At 38.7% G+C, this 25,730-nt stretch overlaps 1 protein-coding gene and 1 non-coding gene across 2 annotated transcripts in view; one reads left to right on the top strand and one right to left on the bottom strand.

The window, feature by feature from the left end:
• Positions 1-19,883, top strand: part of GATA4 (GATA binding protein 4) — a 69,413-nt gene extending 49,530 nt beyond the window's left edge. The window contains exons 3-7 of the mRNA XM_072634398.1: positions 1,332-1,498; positions 10,740-10,865; positions 14,569-14,656; positions 16,100-16,242; positions 18,604-19,883. Of these exons, the coding sequence (XP_072490499.1) occupies positions 1,332-1,498; positions 10,740-10,865; positions 14,569-14,656; positions 16,100-16,242; positions 18,604-18,786 (707 nt within the window). The 3' untranslated portion in view covers positions 18,787-19,883. The remainder of the gene's footprint in view (positions 1-1,331; positions 1,499-10,739; positions 10,866-14,568; positions 14,657-16,099; positions 16,243-18,603) is intronic.
• Positions 19,884-20,610: 727 nt separating this feature from the next.
• On the bottom strand, positions 20,611-20,713 carry LOC140521774 (U6 spliceosomal RNA). The gene has a single exon (XR_011973074.1). It is a non-coding gene; the product is annotated as a U6 spliceosomal RNA (small nuclear RNA).
• Positions 20,714-25,730: the final 5,017 nt, after the last annotated feature.

Here is a 25,730-nt window from a genome sequence, read left to right as displayed (position 1 = left end):
TTTCCTTACTTGTACTCTACTACCTCTCTGCAGAAAAGAAGGAAGCATGCTTCTTCATCAAAATGTCAGAAGTGACTTCATTTATCTGCGTTATTATGTAAATTTTTCCCTTGTTTCTGCTTACTCTAGTATGAGGTTCATGTAAACCTCAAATATCTCTGAATTTTTTCATATTTGTAATTTCTTACAACACATTATATTCCTATACTACAATTTATCTAGCAATTCCTAAATAAAGGAGTATACTTTCCAGGTTTTTGTTACTACACTGTCAGTATTTTTTGCTTCTCAGTATAATTTACTTTCCCCCCTCCCTCTTGGGGTATATGCCTAGCAAAGTATAATGGTATATACTGGGTTTCAGGGTATGGGGGTGTATACATACATATATACATACATACATATATATATATATATATATGAGTTTGTGTATGTTTAGTAATTTCTATTGTGACATTAGGAGATATTTTGTGTGTACTTGTGACCCGTCGGAGTATAGCCGTTGCAATAGCAGCTCTCATCAGCTTGTGCCTTCTTTAATCATGCAGGTAGGTATTAAGTATGGAAGCTGTAATATATCAATTGCCCACCAGGTGATGCTATACCCAAGCTACCAGCCAAGTGATATTTCAGTCTACGTATAGCCTCAACCATAAAGTTGAGCAGCTCTGGGCAACTGAACATGTTAAAAACTAACTACATTGGCAGTGTCCTGAATTTAGACTAAGAGACAAAAAAATTCAAGAGATGAAACATTGCTAATAATTTTTTTTAAGGAAATCTACGGCTATGTTCCTGAGACCTTTATTATGAATATCCTTCATTCACAAGACACAGTCAGTGAGCTACAGTTTATTAGATATAGTTAAACTCAAAGGAAAAATTATTAAGCACACTCCAAATGGAGCCTTTTTCCCAACCATCTCCAGCAACTCTAATCCTTGGTGTGCCTGGGGAAAAATTCTAATAGAACCCACACTGATAAATCCTACCGAGGAAATAAAGATATATACATACATACATACATACATACATACATATATATACACACACACACATACATGAAGTCCCAGCTCTGGACTTCAGACTTTAAATCTATGGTCTGGGCATTGCTACTTCTGTTGCTTAAAAGGATAAAATACTTACTATCATTATGTGTTGTTCCCTCTGTCATTTAGAATCTTAGTAAGGATGAATGAAATCATGTTTGAAGTGTTTTAAATTCTTAGAAAAAAATTGTTTTGGGATTTTACTGCTTAGGTTCTTAAACATAAAACCAGGTAGGGAGGAAAACTAACTTCTTAATTTTCTCTCCACTTATTTCCCAATAGATATGTTTGATGACTTCTCTGAAGGTCGGGAATGCGTCAACTGTGGAGCCATGTCTACCCCTCTCTGGAGGAGAGATGGGACAGGTCACTATTTGTGCAATGCCTGTGGGCTCTACCACAAGATGAATGGCATCAACCGGCCTCTTATCAAGCCACAACGTCGTCTGGTAAGCAATCGCTCCTGATGTTAACAACCATGCTTCCCCTAAGTCCAGCACTCTGGGGAGTATCCATTGGTCCTTTGTTTCTAGGGCTTTATTTTTGTAAGTTTCACCTTTTGTAGGTTTCACCTGCTGAAACCTTTTCAGAAGGTTATCTAGAACTTGTACTTCTCCATTCTTAGGAGTTTCCTTATGTCAACATGGCTTTGGGGGTTCAAAAATTACTTGTTTGAGTACGATGTTTAGAGTCCAAGGGGACTATGCCAGTTTAGTTTATCGTGATGTGTATTAGAAGATGCCAAAAAGAAGGGAAATGGTTTTTTTAAATTCTGTTTTGATCAACATCAGTATTTTTTAATCTAATGTAGATGCAGTGTGGAATCTTTTTCAGACATGAAATGGACTTGATCTTGGATTCTCAAAGACTAGGTCAGGGGTCAATTCAGCAAACTACTGGCCCCACTGCTGACTTTTGTACAGCCAAGAACGTTAAGAACTGTTTTAAAATTTTAAAAATAGTTTTATTGTATCTTTAAAAATTTGTTTTATTCTTATTGTATTTTAATAGTAAAAACCATTCTTAGTTCATAGACTATACAAAAGCATGCAATGGGTGGGATTTGGTCAACTCTCCCTAGTTTACTGACCCCTGGGCTCGGTTACTGAAACACAAGTTCTGGAAAGTCTTACCAAGATTTAAGTATGTGTCTTGTTTAAGGACCAGGCAGAAGAGGGTTGACCTCCCAATGGTGAATACTTTTAGCCACAGAAACTCAGAAAGACTGTCTGCTAATGCATAAGAGTATTACAATTTATATCAGTGGTTGATGGGCCAACTCTGTTGAACTTCTAGATCCTTGAAGCATAGATTCATTCCAAATAAAAACTAGAACAGGAACAGTAACCATGGAATATGTGGTAGCTCCTTATGTATCCTTTTCCCCATCTATTGCCTCCTATTTTTTATGTTGTAGTCCTAGGTCAGGTCAGGAATTTGTAGAACTCCACCGTAGGCTGATTGTTTTTGTTTTTGTTTTTGTTTTCACCTGAGGGCTCAATTCAACTTCCTTCTTTTTTAAAAAAAAGTTTCTTTGGTGCCTTTTGCCTTTACATTATAGTCATTTTTGGATATACTTCCTACTCCTCTGCAAATAAAGAAAAGCAGTTAATTAAACAATTAACATTATGATCTGTCAGAGTATATAACATTATTCACCCATAGTCCCCCACCTCTCTTCCAAAAAAAGGAGAGTTCACAGATTACTTTGAAAGGAGTGAAGTCTTTTATAATTGCTGACTTTTGACCTGGTCTGAACCTTTTCGAGCTTGTTGGAGGAGAGGTGCTGGAAGTCCAAACATGTGAGGGCAATTTAAGTTGGAAGTCAGAAAAAAATGTAAATACAGTGTGGCTAAGATCTCACAAGCAGAACACTCAATTCCAGCTTCTATCTCCATCTGAAACTAGTAACAGAATAACCAGGGCAGAAATCCTAAACCAAAGGAGATTTTGCAGGTTTATCACCTTGAACTATATCTTCCTAGACTAATAGAGACTAAGTCTGGCAGCAATCTACTATTTCTTGGACCTAAACCCAGGTCAGGAACTCGCAGAACTCAGATATGGGGTTCAGTGATCAGACTTTGTTTTAGATATCCTGGATCAGACTATTTTAGGAGCACTGAACACTTACAGGTCCCCAGCATGGGCTGTCCCTGAGACCTGAGAATCACACAATAACTCAATACACCAAGAAAGCAGCAATGACAGCAGCCTAGACTTTTCCTCCAGAAGTGCAAAGGGTCTGACCCTAACACTAAGACTGAAGCTAGGAAGTAGGCTGGAAGAATGAGCAGATAAAATAAGATCCCACCACACGCACACACACAAAAGATATTATAGTGACAAGGATATTCAAGATATAAAGAAAATTACTCCAAAGCATCTCAAGCAAAACCTCAAATAAAAGCAGTTTGGACATAGATTCAACTAGAATTTCTGGAAGAGATGAGAAAGGTTTTTGTTGTTTTCTTTTTTAAGTAAATCATGTTTTTACAAATGAAAGGAAAGCACTAGAGGAAAAATTTGGAAAAGCTATGAGAGCTATGGAACAAAGAATTGAAAAGTGAATTAACAGAAATTTGTGCACAGAAAGCACAAACTGTTACCCAAGCAGCAATCTCCCTGAGAATTAGAATGTATTAAATAGAAGACAATGGTTCCAAGAGACAAGAAACAATCGAAAATGCAAAGTATCTCAGAGCAAAAACAACTTACCTGGAAAACAGAGGAAAAAACAATTCAAGACTGTAGGACTACCTGAACCTCATGATCAAAAAAGAGCCTAGATATCATATTTCAAGAAATAATAAAAGAAAACTTCCCAGATCTCTTAAAACAAGAGGACAAAGTAGAAATAAAAAGCATCCATTGGTAACCTCCTAAAAGAAACCTCAAAATGAAAACTCCCAGAAACATTATAATGAAAATCCAGAGCTTCCAGGTCAAAGAAAAAAATATATACTGAAAACAGCCAGCAAGAAACAATTCACATACCAAGGAGCCACAGACAAGATCACACAAGATTTGGCAGCCACCATTATAAAGAAACAGAGCTTAGAATATGATATTACAAAAATCAAAGATATAGGCTTGGTTGTAAAATCAAGAGTAACATACCTAGTAAAACTGAGTATAATCCCACAGTGGGAAATGGATCTTAATGAAATAGAGAACTTCCAAGAATTCCTGATAAAAAAATACCAGAGCTATGTAGAAATTTTGAAGTTCGAACATAGGAATTAAGAGGAAATATAAAAAGGTAAACACAAAGAATTATAAAGAGCTAAATAAAGATAACCTACATACAATTCAAATCTGGGGAGATAATACATGTCCCCTCTGAACCCTGTCACCACCAGGAGTCATAGAGAAAGGGGAGGAAAAGGAAAGTTAGGGGACATTATCTCACATAATCAGCGTGTGCAAGTTGATACCTTTACAAAGAAGAAAGAGGAGATAACAATAACTGCTGATAGCTGAACCTTATTCTCATCTGAAATGGGGAAAAGAGGGAAGAATATGTGCATAGAAATGTGTGCATTTAGGTGGCATAATAGATAGACTGCAGGGCCTGAAGTCACGAAGATTCATATTCCAACTCTCAGACACTTGTTAGATGTTATTTGGTTTTTTTGACCATACATTTTTAACAATGTTTTTTTTTTCTTTCAATCTCAATCACTGGGGAAGGGAGAAGGAGGGTAGTAAAAGAGATGGAGAGAAGAGAATTTTGCTGATTGAAAAATTCCTATCATAAATAACATAAATTGCATATATATATGTGTATATATACTTTATATACACACACAGATACATGTACTTTTATACTTTTTTAAAAAGAAGTGGATTTAGGGTATAGAATGAGACATACTTTTATATACAGCTATTGAGAGAATTTATTTTGCTTGATTCTATCAATCTGTTACAAGAAATTTGTTTTTTCCTTTTTTTTGCAATGGATTTTGGGTGGTGTTGACCTGAAAACTTGGTTAGAGAAAAGGCAACAGGCTAAATGCATACATTTTATGATTTAATTAATTTATCAATTCCCCATAAGATAACAGTTACATAGCGCTATGGAGCCAGGATCAGAGCTGGCTGCCTTAGTACAGAAATTGACTTTCTTAAGTACATTTTGCCATGAGAAAGGAGTTCTCACATTGTAAACACATTGTAATTGGGTTTTGTGATCCCAGGCTATGGGCATCTTCCTTCCATAGCATGCCTTTGTGATTCAAGGTAAGGAAAAGTCCCATCACCTAGATTGCAGACATCCTGTCCTCAACAGGCCTTTGAAATGTTTATTCACAACCCAAGGTGTAGGCATCCTCTAAACAAAGGAGATTATTAGGTCCAGACTCTTCTTAATTCAAACTTTAGTCCTTATTAAAGTCTAAAATTTATATTAAACATTATCAGTGGGAAGACAGAAAACATTAATTTTTTTCTAAATATAGAAATGAAGGGTTGCTACAAATATGAAATGTTACATGCACTTTCAGATGAGATCACTATATCATATATTTTACTTAACTGTTGTACTTTGTTATGAGATCTCTCACAAAGTGGAAGTAGTCCCATTCAATTTTTCTCTGGAGGTCTATCATTTCTAACTTTTCTAAAATTCCACTCATCTCCTTAACTTCTTATGGTTAGATTTGTCTAGCTCTGGGAGGGGGAAAATTGAGGTCCTGCAATAGTATAGTTTTACTGTCCTTTTCCTTTAAGAATTTAGATGCTTTGCTTTTTGTTGCATATATGTTTATTATTGATACTACTTCATTGTCTATGGTATTGATTTATCTGTAAATGTTTGTAATGTAAAAACAAAGCATTTTTATGAAGGGGTTGAGGTCCATAAGCTTCATTCACTGGACTGTCAAAGGGCTTATAACACACAAAAAAGGTCAAGACACTCCCCCCAAATAGTCTTTGTATTATAAGGTAGAATTATTATCATTATAAGTAGAATTATCAAGGAAAGAATAAATAATTTTAAAATTGCCTCATGTTTATATCTTATTTATATGTTTATGTTCTTTAAAAAAGAATTTGTGTGGTTGCGTTCGTCCTTGGTTGCCAAAGAAGACCATGCCATCAGAGAAATGGTGACATGACTTGCACTTGACTTTGTTTTGAGTGGGGGAGGGCTGTGCAGGTCACCAGCCTCACTTCTCCTCCAGAGCCATCTGAATCCAGTGACCAGATATTCATCAGGATGACTGGAGATGACCCAGGATGCAGTGGGAGACCTTGGGTCTCTTAGGCCAAGGTCTATGCAGGTACTCACTTAGGGTGAGGTAAAGCCATTCATTGAATAGGCCTCTTTAATGAGGCAAAGAAGAGAAAGAATTCAGGCTGGGAGGGAAACCAACAGTTACTATTGATAATCACTCTGAAGCCAGGAGGGTCCAGAAGAGAGCCTTTAGGCAGGGCCAGGGGCCCCAGGGTGTCTGAGCTTCACAGTGCTGTAGGCTCAAGGTTCAGGGAAGGGAAGGGGAGGGGAGGGAGACTAGCCAGTAAAAACTAAATCCTCTCATTTTTAAGTGAATCCATATCTTTTTGTAGAATGTGAAAGTGGGAAGTTCTATAAATGAAGAGAAGGAATATAGGTTTGTGGGGGTGTGACAACCTGTGAATAGTGAAGAAATCATTGTTCTTTTTGTCTCTCAATAAGTATGGTGCTTATAGAAGAATGGGATAAAGGCAATAGGAAGATTGAGTTGAGGGTGGGAGTATTCTTATCTCAAAAGGACAAAGGAAAATCTCCTGGGAGAAGAGGTGTATGTCTGAAATAAGAGACCTCATATTGAGTTCCTTCCAGTGTGTGGGGGGAATTTGTATTTCAGGGGATCACCTTCTCTTAGGAATTATTATAGCATCTTGAAACACACCATCCCACAGAGAGGGAATGTATAAATCCTCGGAGACAGTCAATCTCATAGTTAGGGGGACATAGAAAGTCAAACTACCCTGTGGGGGGGAGAGAAGGAAGCAGGAGGCAGCCCTCAGGCCTTTACCTCTTACTTCATGATGTAGTCCTTCACACTCAGGCACAAATGCTGAAAAAAACTTCTACAAAATTGTCAGACTGATTTACAGATGTCCTCAGGTTGCTGGAAATGGTGGCACCATCTTTTTCATCTAGTGTTCCTTAATGCCACCCAGACATTGTATTGTGTTAGTTGTTGGTACCATATAGTTTTGGCTTTCAGAGGATGTGGGAACTGTGGGAAACAGTTAAAAATGCAGCTATTTTACAAAAAGTAACCGGCTTGAAAATCTATGGCATTCTGAATTGCTAATATTTTTGAAGTGAACACTGTCATTAAAGTGACATGACTCCCAATGAAAATGTGATAGAATTATATCACACAATATTTTGTCAAAATTTTGTATTTTAATATAGACTCTATTTTGATTTTGTTTTTGTAAAAATGTATATGATTTAGAATGCAGAATTGTGGGCTTGTTCTATTAACTCTGAAGTTCAAAAAGGAACCAGAAAAAAATAATTATTTAATTCAAGAATTTAAGAATATCATAAAGTAACAAACAGCTGTTCACATCTTATAAGTATTTCTCATAATGTTTAATTAGCTTAAGCAAAAATTTGCTGCAATTGAATCATGCTTCAATGATTGCAATTGCCTGATATAGCAAACTATTTAACTGTAAAATGGTTAATTGCATTTTTGTTGTAATAATGAACTATGAATGAGTCTTTTTTTGCATGCAGGTCTGTGGAGCGTTTGCTTTCATTTCCTGTTTGATTTGAAATATAAATCCTAGATTCATAGCTCTCTTTATAATCCAGTGGGATCACTGCCAAAGAAGAGATTTAAGCACCACTAAGGGAAATTGCATTGAATCTGTTGTTTAAAAAAAAAAGTCCTTCTTTCCAGTACTAGAGGGCTCACTAGAAAAATCTAAAAGCTATTCCAAAAAATGTATTTTGTTTATTATTTCAAAAAAATCACTTGTTAACTAGTATTTTGGCAGCTAGACTTTCCTTTTATGCTTAATATAAGTTAGACCTCCTGTAAAGGTTTCCTATAAGGGAAAAGCAAAACTAGTATACTTAATTTAAATGTTTGCCAAACTATTTAAAAATCAGTATTTTGTTCTATTTAAAATATTGTTTCATTTGAGACTTTGTTAGTATATTTGTATAAGCAACTCAGTCCAATTAAGATTAATTTTTGTAATGGGTATTTTTTCTTACAACTTAAATGCTATTTTAGTTAAAGGAAATATATGTCACAACCTAGCAATATTGCTTCTAGGCCTGTATCCCAAAGAGATCATAAAAATGGGAAAAGGCCCCACATATACAAAAAAATTTATAGCAGCTCTTTTTGTGGTGGCCAAGAACTGGAAACTGAGGGAATGCCCATCAATTGGGAATGGCTGAACAAGTTGTGGTATATGAACATAATGAAATACTATTGTGCTATAAGAAATGACAAACAGTTGGACTTCAGCAAAACCTGGAAAGACTTATATGAACTGATGCTCAGTGAAATAAGCAGAACCAGGAGAACATTATACACAGTAACAGCCACAGTGGATAATGACTGTTACTGATAGACTAAGCCCTTCACAGCAATGCAAGGACTTAAACCTTCCCAAAGGACTCCTGAGGCAAGATGCCATCCACATCCAGAGAAAGAACTATGGAATCAGAACACAGAATGAAGCAGACTATCTTCTCTTGTGCTTTGTTCTGTTTTGTTTTTTCTCATGGTTTCTTCCATTTGTTTTAATCCTTCTATGCAACATGACTAATGTGAAAATATGTTTAATAAGAATGCATGTGTAGAACCCATATAAGATTTCATGCCATCTTGGGGAGAGAGGGGGGAGAAAAATTTAAAACTTGTGAAAGTGATTGTTGAAAACTAAAAACCAAGAAATTAATTAAATTTAAAAACTATATAGTGTAACAATGAGTACCCTGATCCTCATTGCCTGAGAGACAGATGATATATTTCACTGCACGCCAGGGTTCTCTAGTATCCTTAGGTGGGTTGCGAGTATCTAGTCTCTGCCACTGACTCTATCCTCCACTGATTTATGTTTGCTCATTTTTAGGAGTCCCATGTACCCCAGTTCTGTTTACCCACTTAATAGTCAAATTAGCTTTTACAAAGAAATATTTACTTCAAAGGTATAGCAAGAATACAAACATCCCCCTTTCTAACATTTGGAAAGCATAATCCCTAACACAATCTCAATCTCAATCTCTGGAAAAAAGGAAAGTTCTCAGTTAAACTCAATTCAATATGCGCCAAGCTCCCCTTGGGCTTGAATCCTGGTCGTTCTGACTTCTCAGGGTTTCCCTGGTGGGCTGGTAACAACATCTGGCCTAGAATCCTGTCTCCAAAGTCACCATGACTTGAGTATAGATCCAGAGACTTTATCTAGCTCCTGTGCCTAGAACTGAAAAGGTTGGACAAAATAAATCAAAATTCCAAGTCCAATTCTTGGGTTGGGTGGTATGGGATATGGGTGGGGAGAATATAGCCCCCTCCCTCCACCTCCTCAGCTTAGCTCATCGCTCCTGTGCTGTGGGTAAATAGGACCTTCATGCCTCTGGTGACAGCTGGAGAGACAGAGGGAAAGGGAGAGGGAGAAGGAGAGACAAAGAGAGAGAGACAGAGAAAGAGTGCGAGTGCAAGTTCCTGGTGTCTCCCATATAGATGCTTCCGTCTTGGATGATCTTGGTATGCCTCAAGGCTCCATTAACGTAATAAATTTTAATATTTTATCAAAATTGACTGTGCATCATTTTTGTAAATTGTATTTCTGTAAATCATTCTTAAAAAATATGATATTCTAATGATAAAATATTTCTAAACAAAATAATAAAATTTCAAATGCCAACAGTTCCAGCTACAGGGCTATGGCTATGCAGCCAATGGAAAAAGACTGTTCCTATGCATGTGGAAGTACAGCACAATGTCTAGCATACTTTAGGACTCTAGTCACCCAGAAGCAAACTTCCACGGAAATGGCTACCATCTTTGCAAACAGAGGACATCTGCACATGCTCCAAGCCCCCATTAAACATTCTTCAAACCATGCTGCCTCTGCCATTTGGTCTGCCTCTGCTCTTATTAGCACTCATTATTAGCATTAAAGTTATATCTTCTATTGTTTATGAAATGTGTATGTTTGTGTTTATGAAAGTTGTTCCTGTAGCTTCCTAAATCTCACTTTTATCTAGAAGGTAGCCTTGGTATCTACTAGGAGATTCTGACTTCATGACTCAGTAAAATAGCTGAGTGACTGTAAAATGATAGATTGAGGTCTGGAAGAGACCTTAAAGGTCATATAGTCCAACTCCTTCACTTTAGAGATGAGGAATGGGGGCTCGGGTCACATAAGTAGTAATTAGCAGGACCTAGGCCCTTTGACTCCAAGTCCAGTCATCTTTCTGCTTAGTATGCTTCCTCTCAAGACATTATTTCCTTCCTTAGAACCTTCCCCCACCCATGTGACATGGTCCTCTATGAAGTTCTTTCGTTGTATTGGGCATATTTATTGACTAATTTTAGTACCCCAACAGGAAATTGGCTGTCTCAGGATTAGATGCTCTCCCATTAGTCTGATCTCTAAAATCCAGTAGGGATAATCTCTCTTTTGGTGAATTACAAAATAAATCTTTTGATTCTGTCTTTTTAGTCTGCTTCACGCCGGGTGGGGCTCTCTTGTGCAAATTGCCAGACTACAACTACCACGCTATGGCGCCGCAATGCAGAAGGGGAGCCTGTCTGTAATGCCTGTGGCCTTTACATGAAGCTGCATGGGGTAAGTTAAGACTGGGTTCCTGAACCTTTCCAATGTGGTGAGTTTTCATCTCTCTATTTGTTAGGTTTCATTGCCTTTTCGTTGTCTAAATGTTTACATTGCCACTGAATAGAGACATGTCTTCTTCTGACAGCTTATCCAGTGTTCTTTCTACTATGTCTTCATTCTTTTTCTTATCTTTGACCTAATATTACCCATAGAATGAGAGTTCCTTGATACTAAGGGCTATGTCATATTTCATTTTTGTATTTCTAAAATTTGCATACAGTAGGTACTTCACAAATGTTTGTTGAGTTGTACTGAATTACCCTCTGCCGTAGCTTCTTTAATTCTTTCAAGAAATTTTTATTGATCACCTAGCAAGTGCAGAGCACGGCATTGAAGACAGCACAGTGGGGGAAGTAGACTATATTTTTGGAAGATCAGTCCAATGGAGAGATCTATCAGTGAATTAATCTATTAAGCATTGACTGTGCCAGGCACTTATGCTAGTTACTGAGCATACAAAGGTAAAAGTGAAACAGCTCTTCTCCTCAAGAAGTTCACATTCTACTGGGGAGAACAACATATACATGTACAAATATATGCAAAATACATACAAAATAAACACATAAATATAACTTGAGGGGGTGTGCTAGCAGATGGGAAGATCAGGAAACCCTTCATGTAGAAAGTGACCCATTTCCTGAGTTGTGAAGAAAACTAAGAGGCAGAGGTGAGAAAGGAATGAATTCCCTACAGGAAGGATAGCCACTTCCAAGGCAGAGATAATAGTTCATAATAATAATAAATATTTACACAGCATTTACCGTGTACCAGGTACTGTGCTAAATGTTTTATAATTATCATATCATTTAATCCTCACAACAGCTTTGGGGAAGGTGCTATTATTAGCCCCATTTTACAGATGACGAAGCTGAGGCAAATGGAAGTTAATTGACTTGCCCAGGATTATACAACCTTGTCTAAGACTAGATTTGAACTAAGGTCAGGGAGATTAGTTTTCTCAGGGTCACACTAATATACCTTCCTCATTCCTTCCTCTATGCCCTTGCTCATCTAGAGAAGAAGAAGAAGTTTGGGTGTAAAAAGGAAGAGTTCAGTTTTGGATATGATGAGTTTGAATTAATGACAAACATAGAGAGATGGAGATCCTCTTTTGGATACCTGGGCTTGGGGCTTCAGGGAGTCAGTCAGTCCATAAATACTGACCAAGTACCTAACATGTTTCAGGCACTATGCAAAGAAGGTAAAAGATTGTCCCTGTTCTCAATGAGTTCAGTTTAATGAGGGAGACAAGATGCAAACAATTACATACAAACAAGCTATGTACAAAATAAATTGAAAATAATCAACAGAGGTAAGACACTAGAATTAAGAGAGATGAGGAAAGGCTTCCTATGGAAGTAAGATTTTGCCTAGGACCTGAAGGAAGCCAGGAAAGCTAGGAAGCAGACATGAGGAGAGATAGCATTCTAGGCATAAGGGAAAGCCAATGAAAATGCTCAGAGTTACAATGTCTTAGGGGTTAGAAATATAAATAATAATTAGATAATTAGAAAAATTCTAAAATAAATAATTACAAAATGAATCATACATACATATTCAAGTCCTCATACAAATGATAGCTAAAAGTGTGAGACAAGATCAATTAACTAAGAGAAAGAATAGAGAGAGAGAATAGAAAAGAAGAAAGAATAGAAAAGAAGAGAATGGAAGAGGGAACCTTAAGGAATGCCCACATGAGCAAGTTGGAGGAGAAAGTGAAGGGGTGGAGGGAACCTGTGAAAGTCAGAGGAGTAGGGAGAAGTCAGAAAAGAGCACTATCAAAGAAGTCAAGGAAGGCATTTTGGAAAGAAGGAGTAAAAAGTGTATAATCCTGCAGAAGTGCTCAGCAGGAGAAAACCTGAGTAAAGTCCATTTGAGCCATCAACAACCTTCAAGAACTGTGATTTGGTAGTAATACAGTGAAAGCCATATTGCAGAGGGTCAAGGGAGAACCAGTAGAAGCAGTAGATAGATATGCATCACTCCTTCAAGAAGTTTGACAATGAAAGGAGATAGAGAAGTAGAATTGTGCTAAAGGGAAAAAAGCAGGATCAAAAGAGAAAAACATTTGAAGATGGAGAGTTCACATGTACCTTGTAAGGCAGCAGGGATGAAGTCAATGCTGAGGGAGAAACTGAAGATATTGGAAAGTAAAGATGATAAGAAGAGAGGAAGAGATGAATTCTAGGGTATAGGTGGAAGGGCATTGGGAAAGAGGGACAACTTTTCCTTTGGGACTGGAGGGATGAATGAAAGAATGATTATAGAAGTGAAAAGGATGGTAAATTGTATCATTCATGATGTAAGACAGCTTCTCTCCCAATCTTATTGTATCACAGGAAATGAAATTACCTTCTCAATCTTTTTTGAAAATAACTTTATACCGATGTTTTGTTACATCACCATAATTTCTCCCAGTATCCTTCCCTCTCCCTTCCAGAAGGTCATACCATATAAGAAATAGTATTTTTTGGAAGACAAAAAGAAAAAGAGGGAAAAAAAAATAGCATGAGTGATCCATACTTAGAAAAGTCTGAAAATATATGCAATGTACATTACTAGGGACCTCCAACTTCTGCAAACAGTGCAGTAAGTGTGTCTTCTCACATCACTTCTTAGAAGTCATACTTGTTCTTTATAAATTTGTGACATTCTATTTTCTTTTGGGAGGGAATTGTGGCTATTCTTTCCATTTACGTAGTTGTAGTCATCTTTATTGTTTTCTCGACTGCTTATTTCACTCTGCATTAGTTCATGTAAATCTTCCCATGTTTCTCCATATTCATCATACATATAATTTCTTACAACACAGTAATATTTCATTAATTCAAGTACCATAATGCTTAGCTATTTCCTAATTAATGGGCATCTTTGCTGTCACAAGAAATGTTGCTATAAATATATTGATGTGTTTGGAGACTTTCTTCTTATCAGTGACTTCCTTAGGGCATAAGCCTAGTAACAGAATCTTTGGGTTAAGGATGGATACTTTAGTCACTATATTTTTATAATTCCAAATTGCTTTCCAAAATGGTTGCACAGATTCACAGCTCCATCACTAATGTATTAATGTGCCTATCTTCTCGTAAACCCTCCAATATTAATTATTCCCATCTTTTGCCATTTAAAAAAATTTTCAGGGTGTGAGGTGAAACCTCAGGTTTATTTTGATTTGAGCATTGTTTCATGTAGTTGTTATACCAGCTCTAACTTCTGACCTAATTTTCATCTCTGCCCTTTCTTTTTCCTGTCTGCCCTATCTTAACTGTTTTAATAATCTTTGTTAGTCCTGTAACAAATAGGTCAATTACCCAGACTAAGAGACCAAGGAAATTGGGATGTGAGTGAATGACAATTTTAATGGAAAAATGGAAAAGGGAAACCTCAGACATCATTATCAAGTTTGAGAAGAGTTTGCCATGGTTAAAAAAAAAAAAGTCACTGATGAACAAATTCTACAATTCCTTTGCAAGGCTGATTTCTTCCAAAATGCTTTCTTGTCAGAATTTCCAAAGTCCATTCACATTGCTCAAACACACAATGCTACAATTGTTCAAGATGATTACTGGCATCTCTCTGCCTCTTGCTGTGTATTAGAAAATAGATTACATATGGAAACTTGTGTTTGCTTACATTATTATTTTGGGCTCCCCAGGTCCCAAGGCCTCTTGCAATGAGGAAAGAAGGGATTCAAACAAGAAAACGGAAGCCCAAGAATCTTAACAAAGCCAAGACAACATCAGGTGGGTCTCTAATATTAACAATGTGATGTGTAATTATGTAAACAAATCAGTAGAATTTTGGGCTGTGAAAATGGTTATTCTTCTTGCTTAACTAACTCTTAACATAGTGTTATGTAGCTAGTTTGTAATCATTATGGCAATGATAATGTCAGTTCCTTTGTGTGTGAGGATCTGTGTGACATGCTTTATGTAAATGCTTTGAGATCCACCATAGTTTCTCTACTTCATTCTGTCATCTTGTTAATATTAAATATGATAAAGGAGGACAGGTTGTTTAGGAGGGATGCAAATATTGCTCTACTTTTACTTAGCCTTGTCAATCTATGAACTTAATTAATTTGGTCATTTCCCCAGATATAATCACACTTAGAGAAACTAAGTCATACTAACTGAGATCAGAAGAAGTCAATTTACAAGCTAAGGGACCAATATATGGTTTTACTGTGGAAGCAATAGTTTCCTGTCTTGCCCCTTATGCCCCTTAGACACTTTCTTCTCAGTACTGATGTACCTAGGAGGTATTTATTCATTCCAGGAAATACCAATGGCTTGTGAGCTTGCTGTTAAAGAAAGGATATGTATTTATCTTCATTGACTTTTCACTCAAGCCATATTAGAGCTAACTTACCCTTCTCTAGAGAGAAAACATTTATAAACTGCTTCTTCCTATACCCTAAAGACAGGATTGACTGATCTCTTTTAGAATGGGATGGTGATGAAAATAGTTCACATTTACTGTAGCATTTTCACGTGTGCACATGTCCTCCATAAATTAGATCACAATAGACCTGTGAAGTAGCTCCATTTTACTCCATGTATCTTTACTACATGTTCCAGTAAATATGGCTTTAGAGTCAGAAAGACCAGCCTTCAAGTCCTGTCTCTGATAAATTGTGGCTTTATGAACCTAGACAAGTCACTTAACTTTTCAGTGCCTCTAAGAAACCCCCTAAGATCAAAAATTGCAGAGAAACTAGTGATCTCTCATGGGAGGGGTAATTCCTTCAAGAGCTCTATATTCTGATGAAATCACAGGTCTGGTTAAAAAAAAAAACCCTCTATTTTATAAATAAGGACACAGAATTGCAGGTAAAGTGACTTGTCATAACTAGTGAGTACCAAAGATAGGATTCAAACTCAGGTCTTCTCCTGACACTGAGAACTGCAATACTTCCACTATATTATATTGTCTTTGGTCTTGTGATTGAAACATCTTGGCAAAAATTTACTCTCCAGGTCTTAACTGTATACTGACACAAACCTCCTGATTTCTGGCCTATTTCTGGCCATAATTCATCCTATCCTTCCCTCCCACAGTAATCAGGTGTCTTTCTGTAACTAGCAATCCCACTGTTATCTGCCTCCTGGTCTTCTCTGAGGAGATCTATTCCTGTTTTTCTGTCACTCTCCCTGAGAGTCCTGCTGTGTGTGCCTTGTTTCCAGGTTCCACAGGCAGCGAAAGTCTCACTCCTACTACGAGCACTGCCAGCAGCTCTAGTAATACCACTAGCACTGAGGAGATGCGTCCCATCAAAACAGAACCAGGGATTTCCTCCCATTATGGGCATACCAGCCCTATGTCTCAGGTAAGTACAGCAAGTGGGATGAGAAGAGGCTTGCTCCCTGGTGGGCAGATAACAGCTGGATTAAACATAGCTTTGAAGAAATAGGAGCTAGTGAGGAATGTGATTTAACCAGAAAGCTTTGACCTTAAGCTAGAGTTGAAGCAAGTCCGGGGGGGAGGGGAGGGTTTGCCTTGTGGTAAATATCCTAAATATCAAGGCTCCTTGTTTTATGGTACAAGATAGCTACGTTGGGACTGTAGGGAAATTTTCCACCTGGGTTCATCATCAAGGAGGAAGCACTGTGTAGTAGAAAGAGTACTGGATTTGAAAGCACTGTGTAGTAGAAAGAGTACTGGATTTGAAGTCAGATGACCTGGGTTCAAATCTCAGCTCTGCTGCTTATTACCTATATGATCATGGGCCAATCTTTTAACCTGTCTTGAGTCTGAAATTCCCCTTCTAGAAAACAAGGAGATTGGGCTAGGCCTCCAAGGTCTTGTCCAGTGGTAAATCCCATGTCCCATTAATGTAAGGAGGTAGACCTGCAAAAGGTGAAATGGCCCCTTCACATGTTGTTGTTTAGTCATTTTTCAGTCTTTTCTGAATCTTTGTGACCCCATTTGGGACTTTTTAGGCGAAGATACTAGAGTGATTTGCCATTTCCTTCTCCAACTCTTTTTACAGATGAGGAACTGAAGCAAGCAGGGTTAAGTGACTTGTCCAGGGTCACATAGCTAGTAAGTGTCTGAGGGCAGATGTGAACTCAAGAAGATGGGTCTTCCTGACTCCAGGCCCAGTACTCTATCTACTAAGTCACCCAACTGCCCCCTTTCTCTAATAGGGTGGCTTTTAACATAACTTCAGAGGTATCCTGTCCCTATTTTGCGATCCAGGCTCAGGACTGCCCTAACCCTTCTAGAGTCCTTGGTAGTCCCAGTGAGCTGGTTTCCTGTTTCATCTTAGGGCTAGAGTTCAGGTGATAGAAAACCCACATTCCTTGTGGAATCCACTTGCTTGCCCTTCTCTTTGGATTACATGAGGAAGTGTTCAACATTCCTAACTACCTTTGTGTTCTTGGAGTCGATGAGGTGGGGTTTTTGGGCCCCAGAGTGAGAGAAGCCTTGAGCATCTTACATAGGAATTGAAGGGAAGGTTCCTCACTGCTAAGTGCATACATATTGGAGGTTCAGTTGTCTTTCACTGTGGCTAGATCATATAATGATGATGATGATGATGCAAATTAATATTTATATAGTACTTACTATATGCTAGCATTTTGCTAAGCACTTTACAATATCATCTCATTTGATCCTCACAACAGCCATGGGAGGTACGTGATATTATTATCCCCATTTTACAGATAAGGAAACTGAGGCAAAGAGGTGAAGTGACTTGCCCAGGGTCGTGTAACTAGTAAATATCTGAGGTTACATTTGAACTCAGTTCTTTCTAACTCCAGCACTCAATGTACTGCACCACCTAGTTGCCAGTAATCATCGCTATGTGTTGAAGAATCTTCCCTTTGTCACACAATGCCTATCCTATCAAGGCACCATTTTGATACTCTTTATCAAAGCAATATGGTATATATGGGATTCTGGATATTTGTGTTCAACATCTGGTTTAGTAATTCAATAACTGTAATCTGTGATATCATAACCTCTTACCATCAGCTTCCTACTTGTGAAATGGGCAAGTTACACTTGTCTTACCTCCCTCATAGGCTGGTTATGAAGATAAAATGAGACAATGAAGGTGAAAACTCCTTGTGGCCGTAAGAAAGTGTAATGCCTTGATGTTGAAGATCTATTATGCAGGTCCTTTGCATTTCTGATTTCTTATAGAACCATCGATTTCAGTTCTAAAATGAGACCTTAAAGATCATATAGTCTAACCCCCAACATTTTATAGATGAGAAGACAGACCCAAAGAGAAGTGATTTGCCCAAGGTCTCACAAATATTGAATGCAGAGCTGAGACTTGAAACCAAAATGTCTGATTGCAAATCCTACCCATTGTCCACTGGGGTGGTGGGGGCAGGGAAAGCAATAACCCTGTATCACTCTACCTCTATTCAATGGACTCACTAGGAGAGGGACTAACTGGTTTGTTTGCTTGTTATTTTACTTTTTCCCTCTCCTCATCCTTTTTCTTTAATCCACTTGCTAGAGGCTTGAGTCTGCCCAAGCTTTTAAAATATGATAAGTGCTTTAGAATTAAGGGCTCCCAGCAGGAAATATTTTAAGCCACAAGACTAGTTAGGGTCTTCATGTGACCTGAGCCCTGTGACTAAAATTCCACCTTGAACTCTCCCATCCCAAATACCTTGTAGCTTCTGTGATAAACTCTCTTTCACCTCATTCTTTCACTTTTTATTTCTAGTCATTCTCAGTCAGCTCGATGTCTGGCCATGGGGCCTCTATTCACCCAGTTCTCTCAGCCCTGAAGATCTCTCCTCAGGGCTACCCATCTCCAGTCAGCCAGTCCCCACAGGCTGGAACCAAGCAGGACTCCTGGAATAGCCTCGTCTTAGCTGAAAGTCATGGGGACATCATCACTGCATAATCTCACCTTTCTCCACCTTGAACTCCTCACATGGATTCTGGGATTTGGGAAGCCAGGGGAGAGAGAGATTTGGGGCTTTCTGAAGCCAGAATTCCCAGTCTTTCCCCTTGATGAGACTGACTCCAGAAGAATGATTTGGAAGAAACTTAAAGGCTACTTGGGTAGGAATACTGGAAAGAGCTTGGATCATCGAGTACAGATGACCTACCCTCCACAGACCAAATGGGGAAAGCTTCTTCACTGTAATCAGAGACCATTTCTCATATGACTTCCTCCTAAAGGATTTCCTGATGGGGAGATCTTTTCCTTTTACCATTTCACTCCCATGACCTAAGACTTGAGGCTTTGCCTGGAATACAAAGCCATACCAGAGAAAGTCTGATTGGGCCCTTCTCCCTCAGCAAAGCTCAGTGACTTGGGGATGGCAAGGTTTTGGAGGTGGGAGGATCTTTCTGGAAACCAGTGATTCTTATTCCCATACTCTCTGAACCTTCACTTCTGATGCAACTCTCAAGCATAATGTAACATGGACCTTCCTTGCCTCCTCTCTCAGGCTTTTTCAAAAGTTCTGGACCAAGTTATGTGTATGATGATGAGATATTAACTGGTTTAAATGTCTGACTGATTTTTTCTAAATGGAAATCTTCGACCTGGCAGATAAAAGCCTCAAGAGAGTTGAAAAAACATCCCATAGCGGAAAGCACTGAGTGTGACCCCTTGAAAAGCCTCCTCTGTGAGCCTCTCTGGAATTGGTCTTTTTTCTTTCCCTGTCTTACCCCATGACCACTGTCCTAGAATACTGCTGATTCAAAGAGGGTCCTAGGGCCCCACAGAGACTCTTCACCATGATCTTTTCTCTTTCTCATAAACAGTGCTGTAACTTTCTATGACATTGCCTACCCCTGACCCAAAAGAATCGACCAGTAGCAAAGAGCATCTTTAAAATAAGGTTCAATTTTAATCTCCCATTTTGTTCCCTTCCATGAAGGATGGATGCCCATACCCTCCCTGACCCCATAGACCCGTTAACGTTGTCTTAAGGTGAGGTTGCTGTAAAATCAGTATTTAACTAATAAATTTATCTCTGCTAACCTTTATATTCTCTTTCCCTCTCAGAGGCCTTTATTTTGTAAAGTTTGCTGTTGCTATTGGGCAGGGAAATTCCAAGTACATAGCCTATCCTTGCAGTTTCTGCACAAGTTAGACACTACAATGCTTCTTTCTTTATACCTCTTTGGCAGAGATAATCTCTTTATATATGGTGTGATGTAGAGAGAGGCAAGCACTAAGAGTCTAGAGACTTTACAATTCGGCTACTACTTAGCTGGTATGACCATGGACTATCCCCCTTCTCAGTTGACCTCAATTTGTCCTCTGTGAAATTGGGAGAATTGGACTATACTCTGCCATAACTAGGATAGAAGGAAAAGACTTTACCCTAGGGTCAATATTCAAGGGACAGCAATTTCTCCTGGTGCAGCAATTCATTCCACCAGCTCCATGCCTTGCTGTAGCAACTACCCCCCTTCTCTTTTCTGGCCCAACGCTGCCATACCTTTAGAGGATAGTGCCTTCTCTCTCCCAAGGTCCACCTTCTTAAACACAAGGTAGATTGTCCTCTGAGGGACCACCTTAATTCACCTCAACTGAATTTATCTTAGAAAACAAATCCTACTTGGATGTGTGGAACTAGATGATCTCTGAGGTCTCCATCAAATCTAAAATATTATGATTTTTATGGAGAAGAAAGCCTGTATTGACACTTTAATTTTCTAATGATCCAAGCCTTCAAAGTATGGATGTGGGCAACATTTTTTTCTCTAAAAAAAAATGGAACACTTCATGAATTTCTATGTCATTCTTCAGTAGAGATCATGCTCATCTTCTCTTTAACATTCCAATTTTAGTACATGCTGCTAAAGCAAGCACACTGAAACATTTTCAAGAATACTTGATAGAAACCCTGATTTTGGGGAAGCAGGGTTAATAGCTTTATTCCCCACTTCCTCAAACAGACAGACTGCAGTTCTTGTTTTTCTGACTCATAACTATCAAGGTTTGATCCAAATAAACAACCACTATAAAGCCAAACAAGTAGAGAGGGGTCAGCAGGGCCCCTGTATGACATGTTTTACACATTTTGACTTAACCTAATTTTTTTTTGAGACATTCTAAGTGATCCCATTTTGGGATTTTCTTGGCAAAGATACTGGAGTAGTTCACTATTTCCTTCTCTAGATCATTTACAGATGAGGAAACTGAGGCAATCAGGGTGACTTGCCCAGGGCCACATAGCTAGTAAGTGTTTGAAATCAGATATGAACTCAGATCTTCCAACTCTAAGGCTGGTGCTCTAACTAATCACTGTGCCAACTAGCTGCCCTGTTAACCTGATTTTTTTTAAGAAAGAAGTATCTCTAAGTCTTAGTACAGTAATTCCAATTCCTGGAAGATTTCTAGAATGTATTACTAAAAGATATTTAAAGAACATCTAAAAAAAGAAATGATCACCAAGAAATCATCATGGTTTTATCAAAAATTGTTGATGACAGACTCTCCTTCTTTCCTATTTTAACATGGTTACTAGACTGGTAGATCAGGGAAATGCTATGGATGTATGACCAGAGAAGGGGTACTGCTATCATCCTCTTCATAAGAAAAACATCGATGCCATATAGGCTAGGCTATTTTTTCCTTCAACTATATTGAAACCAAATGTAATCAGCCCAGGAAGCTAAAGCACAAATCATTGGTATTACTTCCTGGTGGTACAAAAACCTAGTGTATGACAACGTGGCAGTGCCTCCCTCTGACTACAGACAAAGTCTCTTGACTAGTCCTCCAGTACAGCCAACATAGAAGCAAGGAAGCTGTGTCCAACTAAATCAATTTGTATCTATGATGAATATCCTTTTTTATGCTATGGCTAAGTAAATGTCCTTTTATGAACTATTAGATGGTCTGTGAGTGTCTCATTTCATTCCAATCCTATTGGACAAGCCTGGATCAGGCCTGGCCTACAACATTTGGTGTTAATTGGAAGGATTGGATAGGAATGACTTTGAAATGAAGGAAGGGCAATACAAAGGAAGGTGGATCTTGAGTAATTAGAGACCCGGATACAGAAGGCCTGTACCCTCTACGTTCCATGATTCTGGCAATATTTCTGGAAATCCTAGTTATATACATTGGACAGGGTGGAAATTCATCTACTAGAGACATATAAATGTACTCTGTATCTTTATGCCCTGAAGATGATGAATACAGTCTAATTTTCATAACTTATTTTGGGGGTAACTGATCTTTAGGTCCTCTAGCTGTTATACGACTGGTCTCTCCCTAAAGATTGTGGTTTGGGGATTGTCTGAAATATACACTAATAGATTGCATGGAAATTCTTGCATGGCCTTTGGAAAGCCATTGAAAACTGTGCCACATGGACTTTGTTGGGACTTGGGTGAAAGAGACTGGGTGGGGAGGAAGGAGGCAGTACTTGAGAGGATAATACTGGATCCTCCTCAATATAACAGAGTCTTTTCTGAAATGATGACAGGGATGAATGTGGGATGAAACATGGGAATGTGGGATGAAATATGAAATATGCCCCAGCTGATTTGCTAAAGATGGAGTGGGGGAGGGGCTGCACCTGTCCAAAAGGAGAGACCATTGCTTTGATTGCTTTCAACTATAACTCCCCAGTAAGAGGTAAGTGAGGAACCAAAGAGTGGGTTCCAGAAGAGGCCATAGGCATACTCCACACTGCCAAAAAAAAAAAAACAACAAAAAAAAGGAACTGTCCCCACATGACAGGTAGAGCACATATCCTGGCCTAGAAGATACTGGTCACCTCTTTAGTTTTATGCCTCCCCCTCCTACTCCTCAGAGTAGGTGATACAGAAATCAATCATCTTAGCCTTGGTGGCAGCTTTGTGAGTTCTAGATGTAAAGAGCTCTTGGGTAGAAGCTGGAGTTTTATGTATCAGATAAGATAATTAGTAATAAGGAGCTCAAGACCTACTTTGGCTAACCAGAAAATCCCTTTGAGTGGCCTGAACCAACTCAGGTGGCCATTTCTGACCTCATCAATGTGGTGGACCAGCCAGTTATCAGTGATGTCCTGGCCTGCAGCACTGGAAGTGGACAGCATAGCCCTGGCACAGAGAGATAGTGCTTAGCCCAACATGGAGAAGCCTTGGTAGCCCCTAGTCCTAGCACTCAGCTAGGCACAAAAGAACAGCAGTAATACCCAGTAATGTTCTGACCCCAGCACAGGAGGATAGTAACAGTGCCTGAAGATGTGCTCTAGCCATGACACAGAGGGGCATCACTAGACCCCAGTAAGGGAGGATAATGGCAGTTCAGGCAAGGCATGAGTGACATTATTATGTCCTAATAGAGGGGAACACAAGCCCTGGCACAGGGAGCAGTGAAAGTGTCCAGGACAAGCAGAGAGGGGCATTTCTTGGCCCTAGTAGAGGGAAGTAAAGCCCCAGTCCTAATTCATGGAAGTTCTTTGCCTTAGCACAGGGTAGGACAGTACTTGGGCCCCTAGCATAGGGCTCAAGACTCAGAACCAGTTTACATGGTCAGTTTTGAAGCCTTAGCAACAACGAACAGTGCTTGACCCTGAAAGAGGAGGCAGTGCTCTGGTCCCATCATAAAAGAGCAATGGCAACGCTCATGGCAGTACTTAGGCCCTGGCACAAAGGTAGCACCAGTTGAGTGCTAAGGCCTCAGAACAGGGGAAGCACTTATACTCTGTCACAGGGGACAGGTCTAGTCTCAAAGTAATGAGTAGTATTATAGGCCCCAATAGTCACAGGGCAGTTTGGAAGACCAAGGGGTAGAGTTGTTGGGAGATTCCTTGCTTTCTGATGAATGAAAAAAGATGAAACTGTCTACCCAAACTCTGCAAAAGAAGGCAGAGACCTCTAGCAGAGGTTTCCAAAGTGGGTGATGCTGCTCCCTGGGGTGGGCACTGGAATGATGGGGGGCAGTGGTAGCCTTGGATGCAATTGGGGGGCATTGAAAAATAAGGGGGACAGTGGATGGATAAGAAAAAAAGAGAAGATAAGAAAATTTTGAAAAACCACTCATATGTTTCATCTGTTGTATAACCATTAAAATTGTAGTGATTACATTATTTTCCAAATAAACACACAAAATGCAAGTTATAACTGTTCAGTAGTCAAGTCTACCAATAGGTCTTAGCAAGCAAGTGTTGGCAGGTCAGCATGTGGGCACTGTTGGGAAGTCCAGCATGCGTTAACGACTTGTTTACAATATGATATTATAGGTTACATGATGTAATATTACACCATCAAAATTTCAATGCAGGAAAAACCCACAAATTTACAATAAATTATTAAATTTAAGGTGTCATTTTTAAAAAAAATTTTCTATTTTTTTGAAATGATGCAAATTTTAAAAAGGTTAAAGAAAGTAGATTTTGGGGGGAGGGAATGCTTGATTTTTTTTTTTTTAAAGGGGACAGTAGGCCAAATAAGTTTGGGAACCTCCCACTAAGAGGACAAAAGTTTGATATGTCTTCTCCCCCAACCAGAGGGTTCCCAGTGAGTAGGGGAGGTCTTGGCTGGTGGGTCATGAAACATAGAGTGTGGGGTGGCACAGGATAAGTTTCTTGACCTTAGTACTTTGACGCACTGTAAGCAAGAGAATAAAGTCTTGTTAGCTTTCTAAGATCCGAAGATGAGGATCAGCAGCTATGCTGAAAGTGTCATCTTCTGTGCTGTGACCCTGAGGTTTCTGGTGCTATTACTGATCATTATTACCTCTTGACATCAGGAGATGAACTGTGAACAGCAAAGGTCTGAAATCACTGATTTGATATGGACCATCTAAGATTTAATATTTTAAAAATATTCAGTTGAACCTGAGATAACTGATCTAGAGAGCTGTTACTTGTTGTCTTTTTTGCTTTCTGTTTTCTTTTTTCTCCTCCAGTAGTGCCTATGCCAGCCTTTTTACCTCTCCAAAATCAAAGTTGTCCAGTAATAACCATAACACAATTTAAGTGTTGGAAGATTCTCTAAAAGACCTTAAGGTCCTTGCCACCAAAGAATGGTATGTGATAGGAGCAACATCTACCCCACATAGCCTGGGCTAGTTTTCCCCTAATAAGTATTAAAATTGTCCTGGAGTCTAGGGAGCTAAGGTTCAAACCATTGGCATTACTTCTTGGTAATCAAAATACAAAAGTCTATGCAGAAAAAGTCAAGAACTCCTGGCTTTGCTAGTCACATGCTTCTGATCAGCCTGAAGCATAATCAACAGCAAAGCAGGGAAGCTGTGCCCAACTAAATCCATAACATATTGTTCCATTTGAAAATGAAGGCAAACTTAGAGACAATGATCTAAGCATAATCAACTTATTAGTTAGACTAGCAGTAACCAATAAATTAGGTCAATGGACTCTCTTAATGACCAAAGACCCCACGATAGGGCTCACAAACCTTTATATAGTTTGGGGAAATACAGAGGTGGGTAGGTGAGGAAGACAATGCAATTGGTTACAGAGTGTACAGCATCATGGTGGTGAGGATAATATGATTGGTTATATCCAGAAGAGCTGGCTAGCAATAACATGAGACTAGCAAACACCCTCTCAATCACGGAGAAATGCAACCCGTCTGGATATCATAGACCTTGTTAGTGGATCTTAGTGAGCAAACTCCCTGGTGCCTAGAAAGGATTGTTAGGGAGATAGGATCCTCCTTACTTATACAAGGACAGGCAAGGATGGACAATATACTTTTTGGGATGATAAGAAGTTAACTTATAATTTTAATTTGGAAGAAAGGCTAACTCAATTATAAAATTATAAGATATAAAATCAGTTAAATTCATGCAGTAGAGATAATGTTAATTTTGATATTTTCATTATTCCTGCTGAATATTCTTTCCATGCACTGGCTAAGTAAACT

Source organism: Notamacropus eugenii, chromosome 1, assembly GCF_028372415.1.
Source record: "Notamacropus eugenii isolate mMacEug1 chromosome 1, mMacEug1.pri_v2, whole genome shotgun sequence".
Taxonomy (NCBI): Eukaryota; Metazoa; Chordata; class Mammalia; order Diprotodontia; family Macropodidae; genus Notamacropus; species Notamacropus eugenii.
This window is presented reverse-complemented; position numbering and strand designations above follow the sequence as displayed.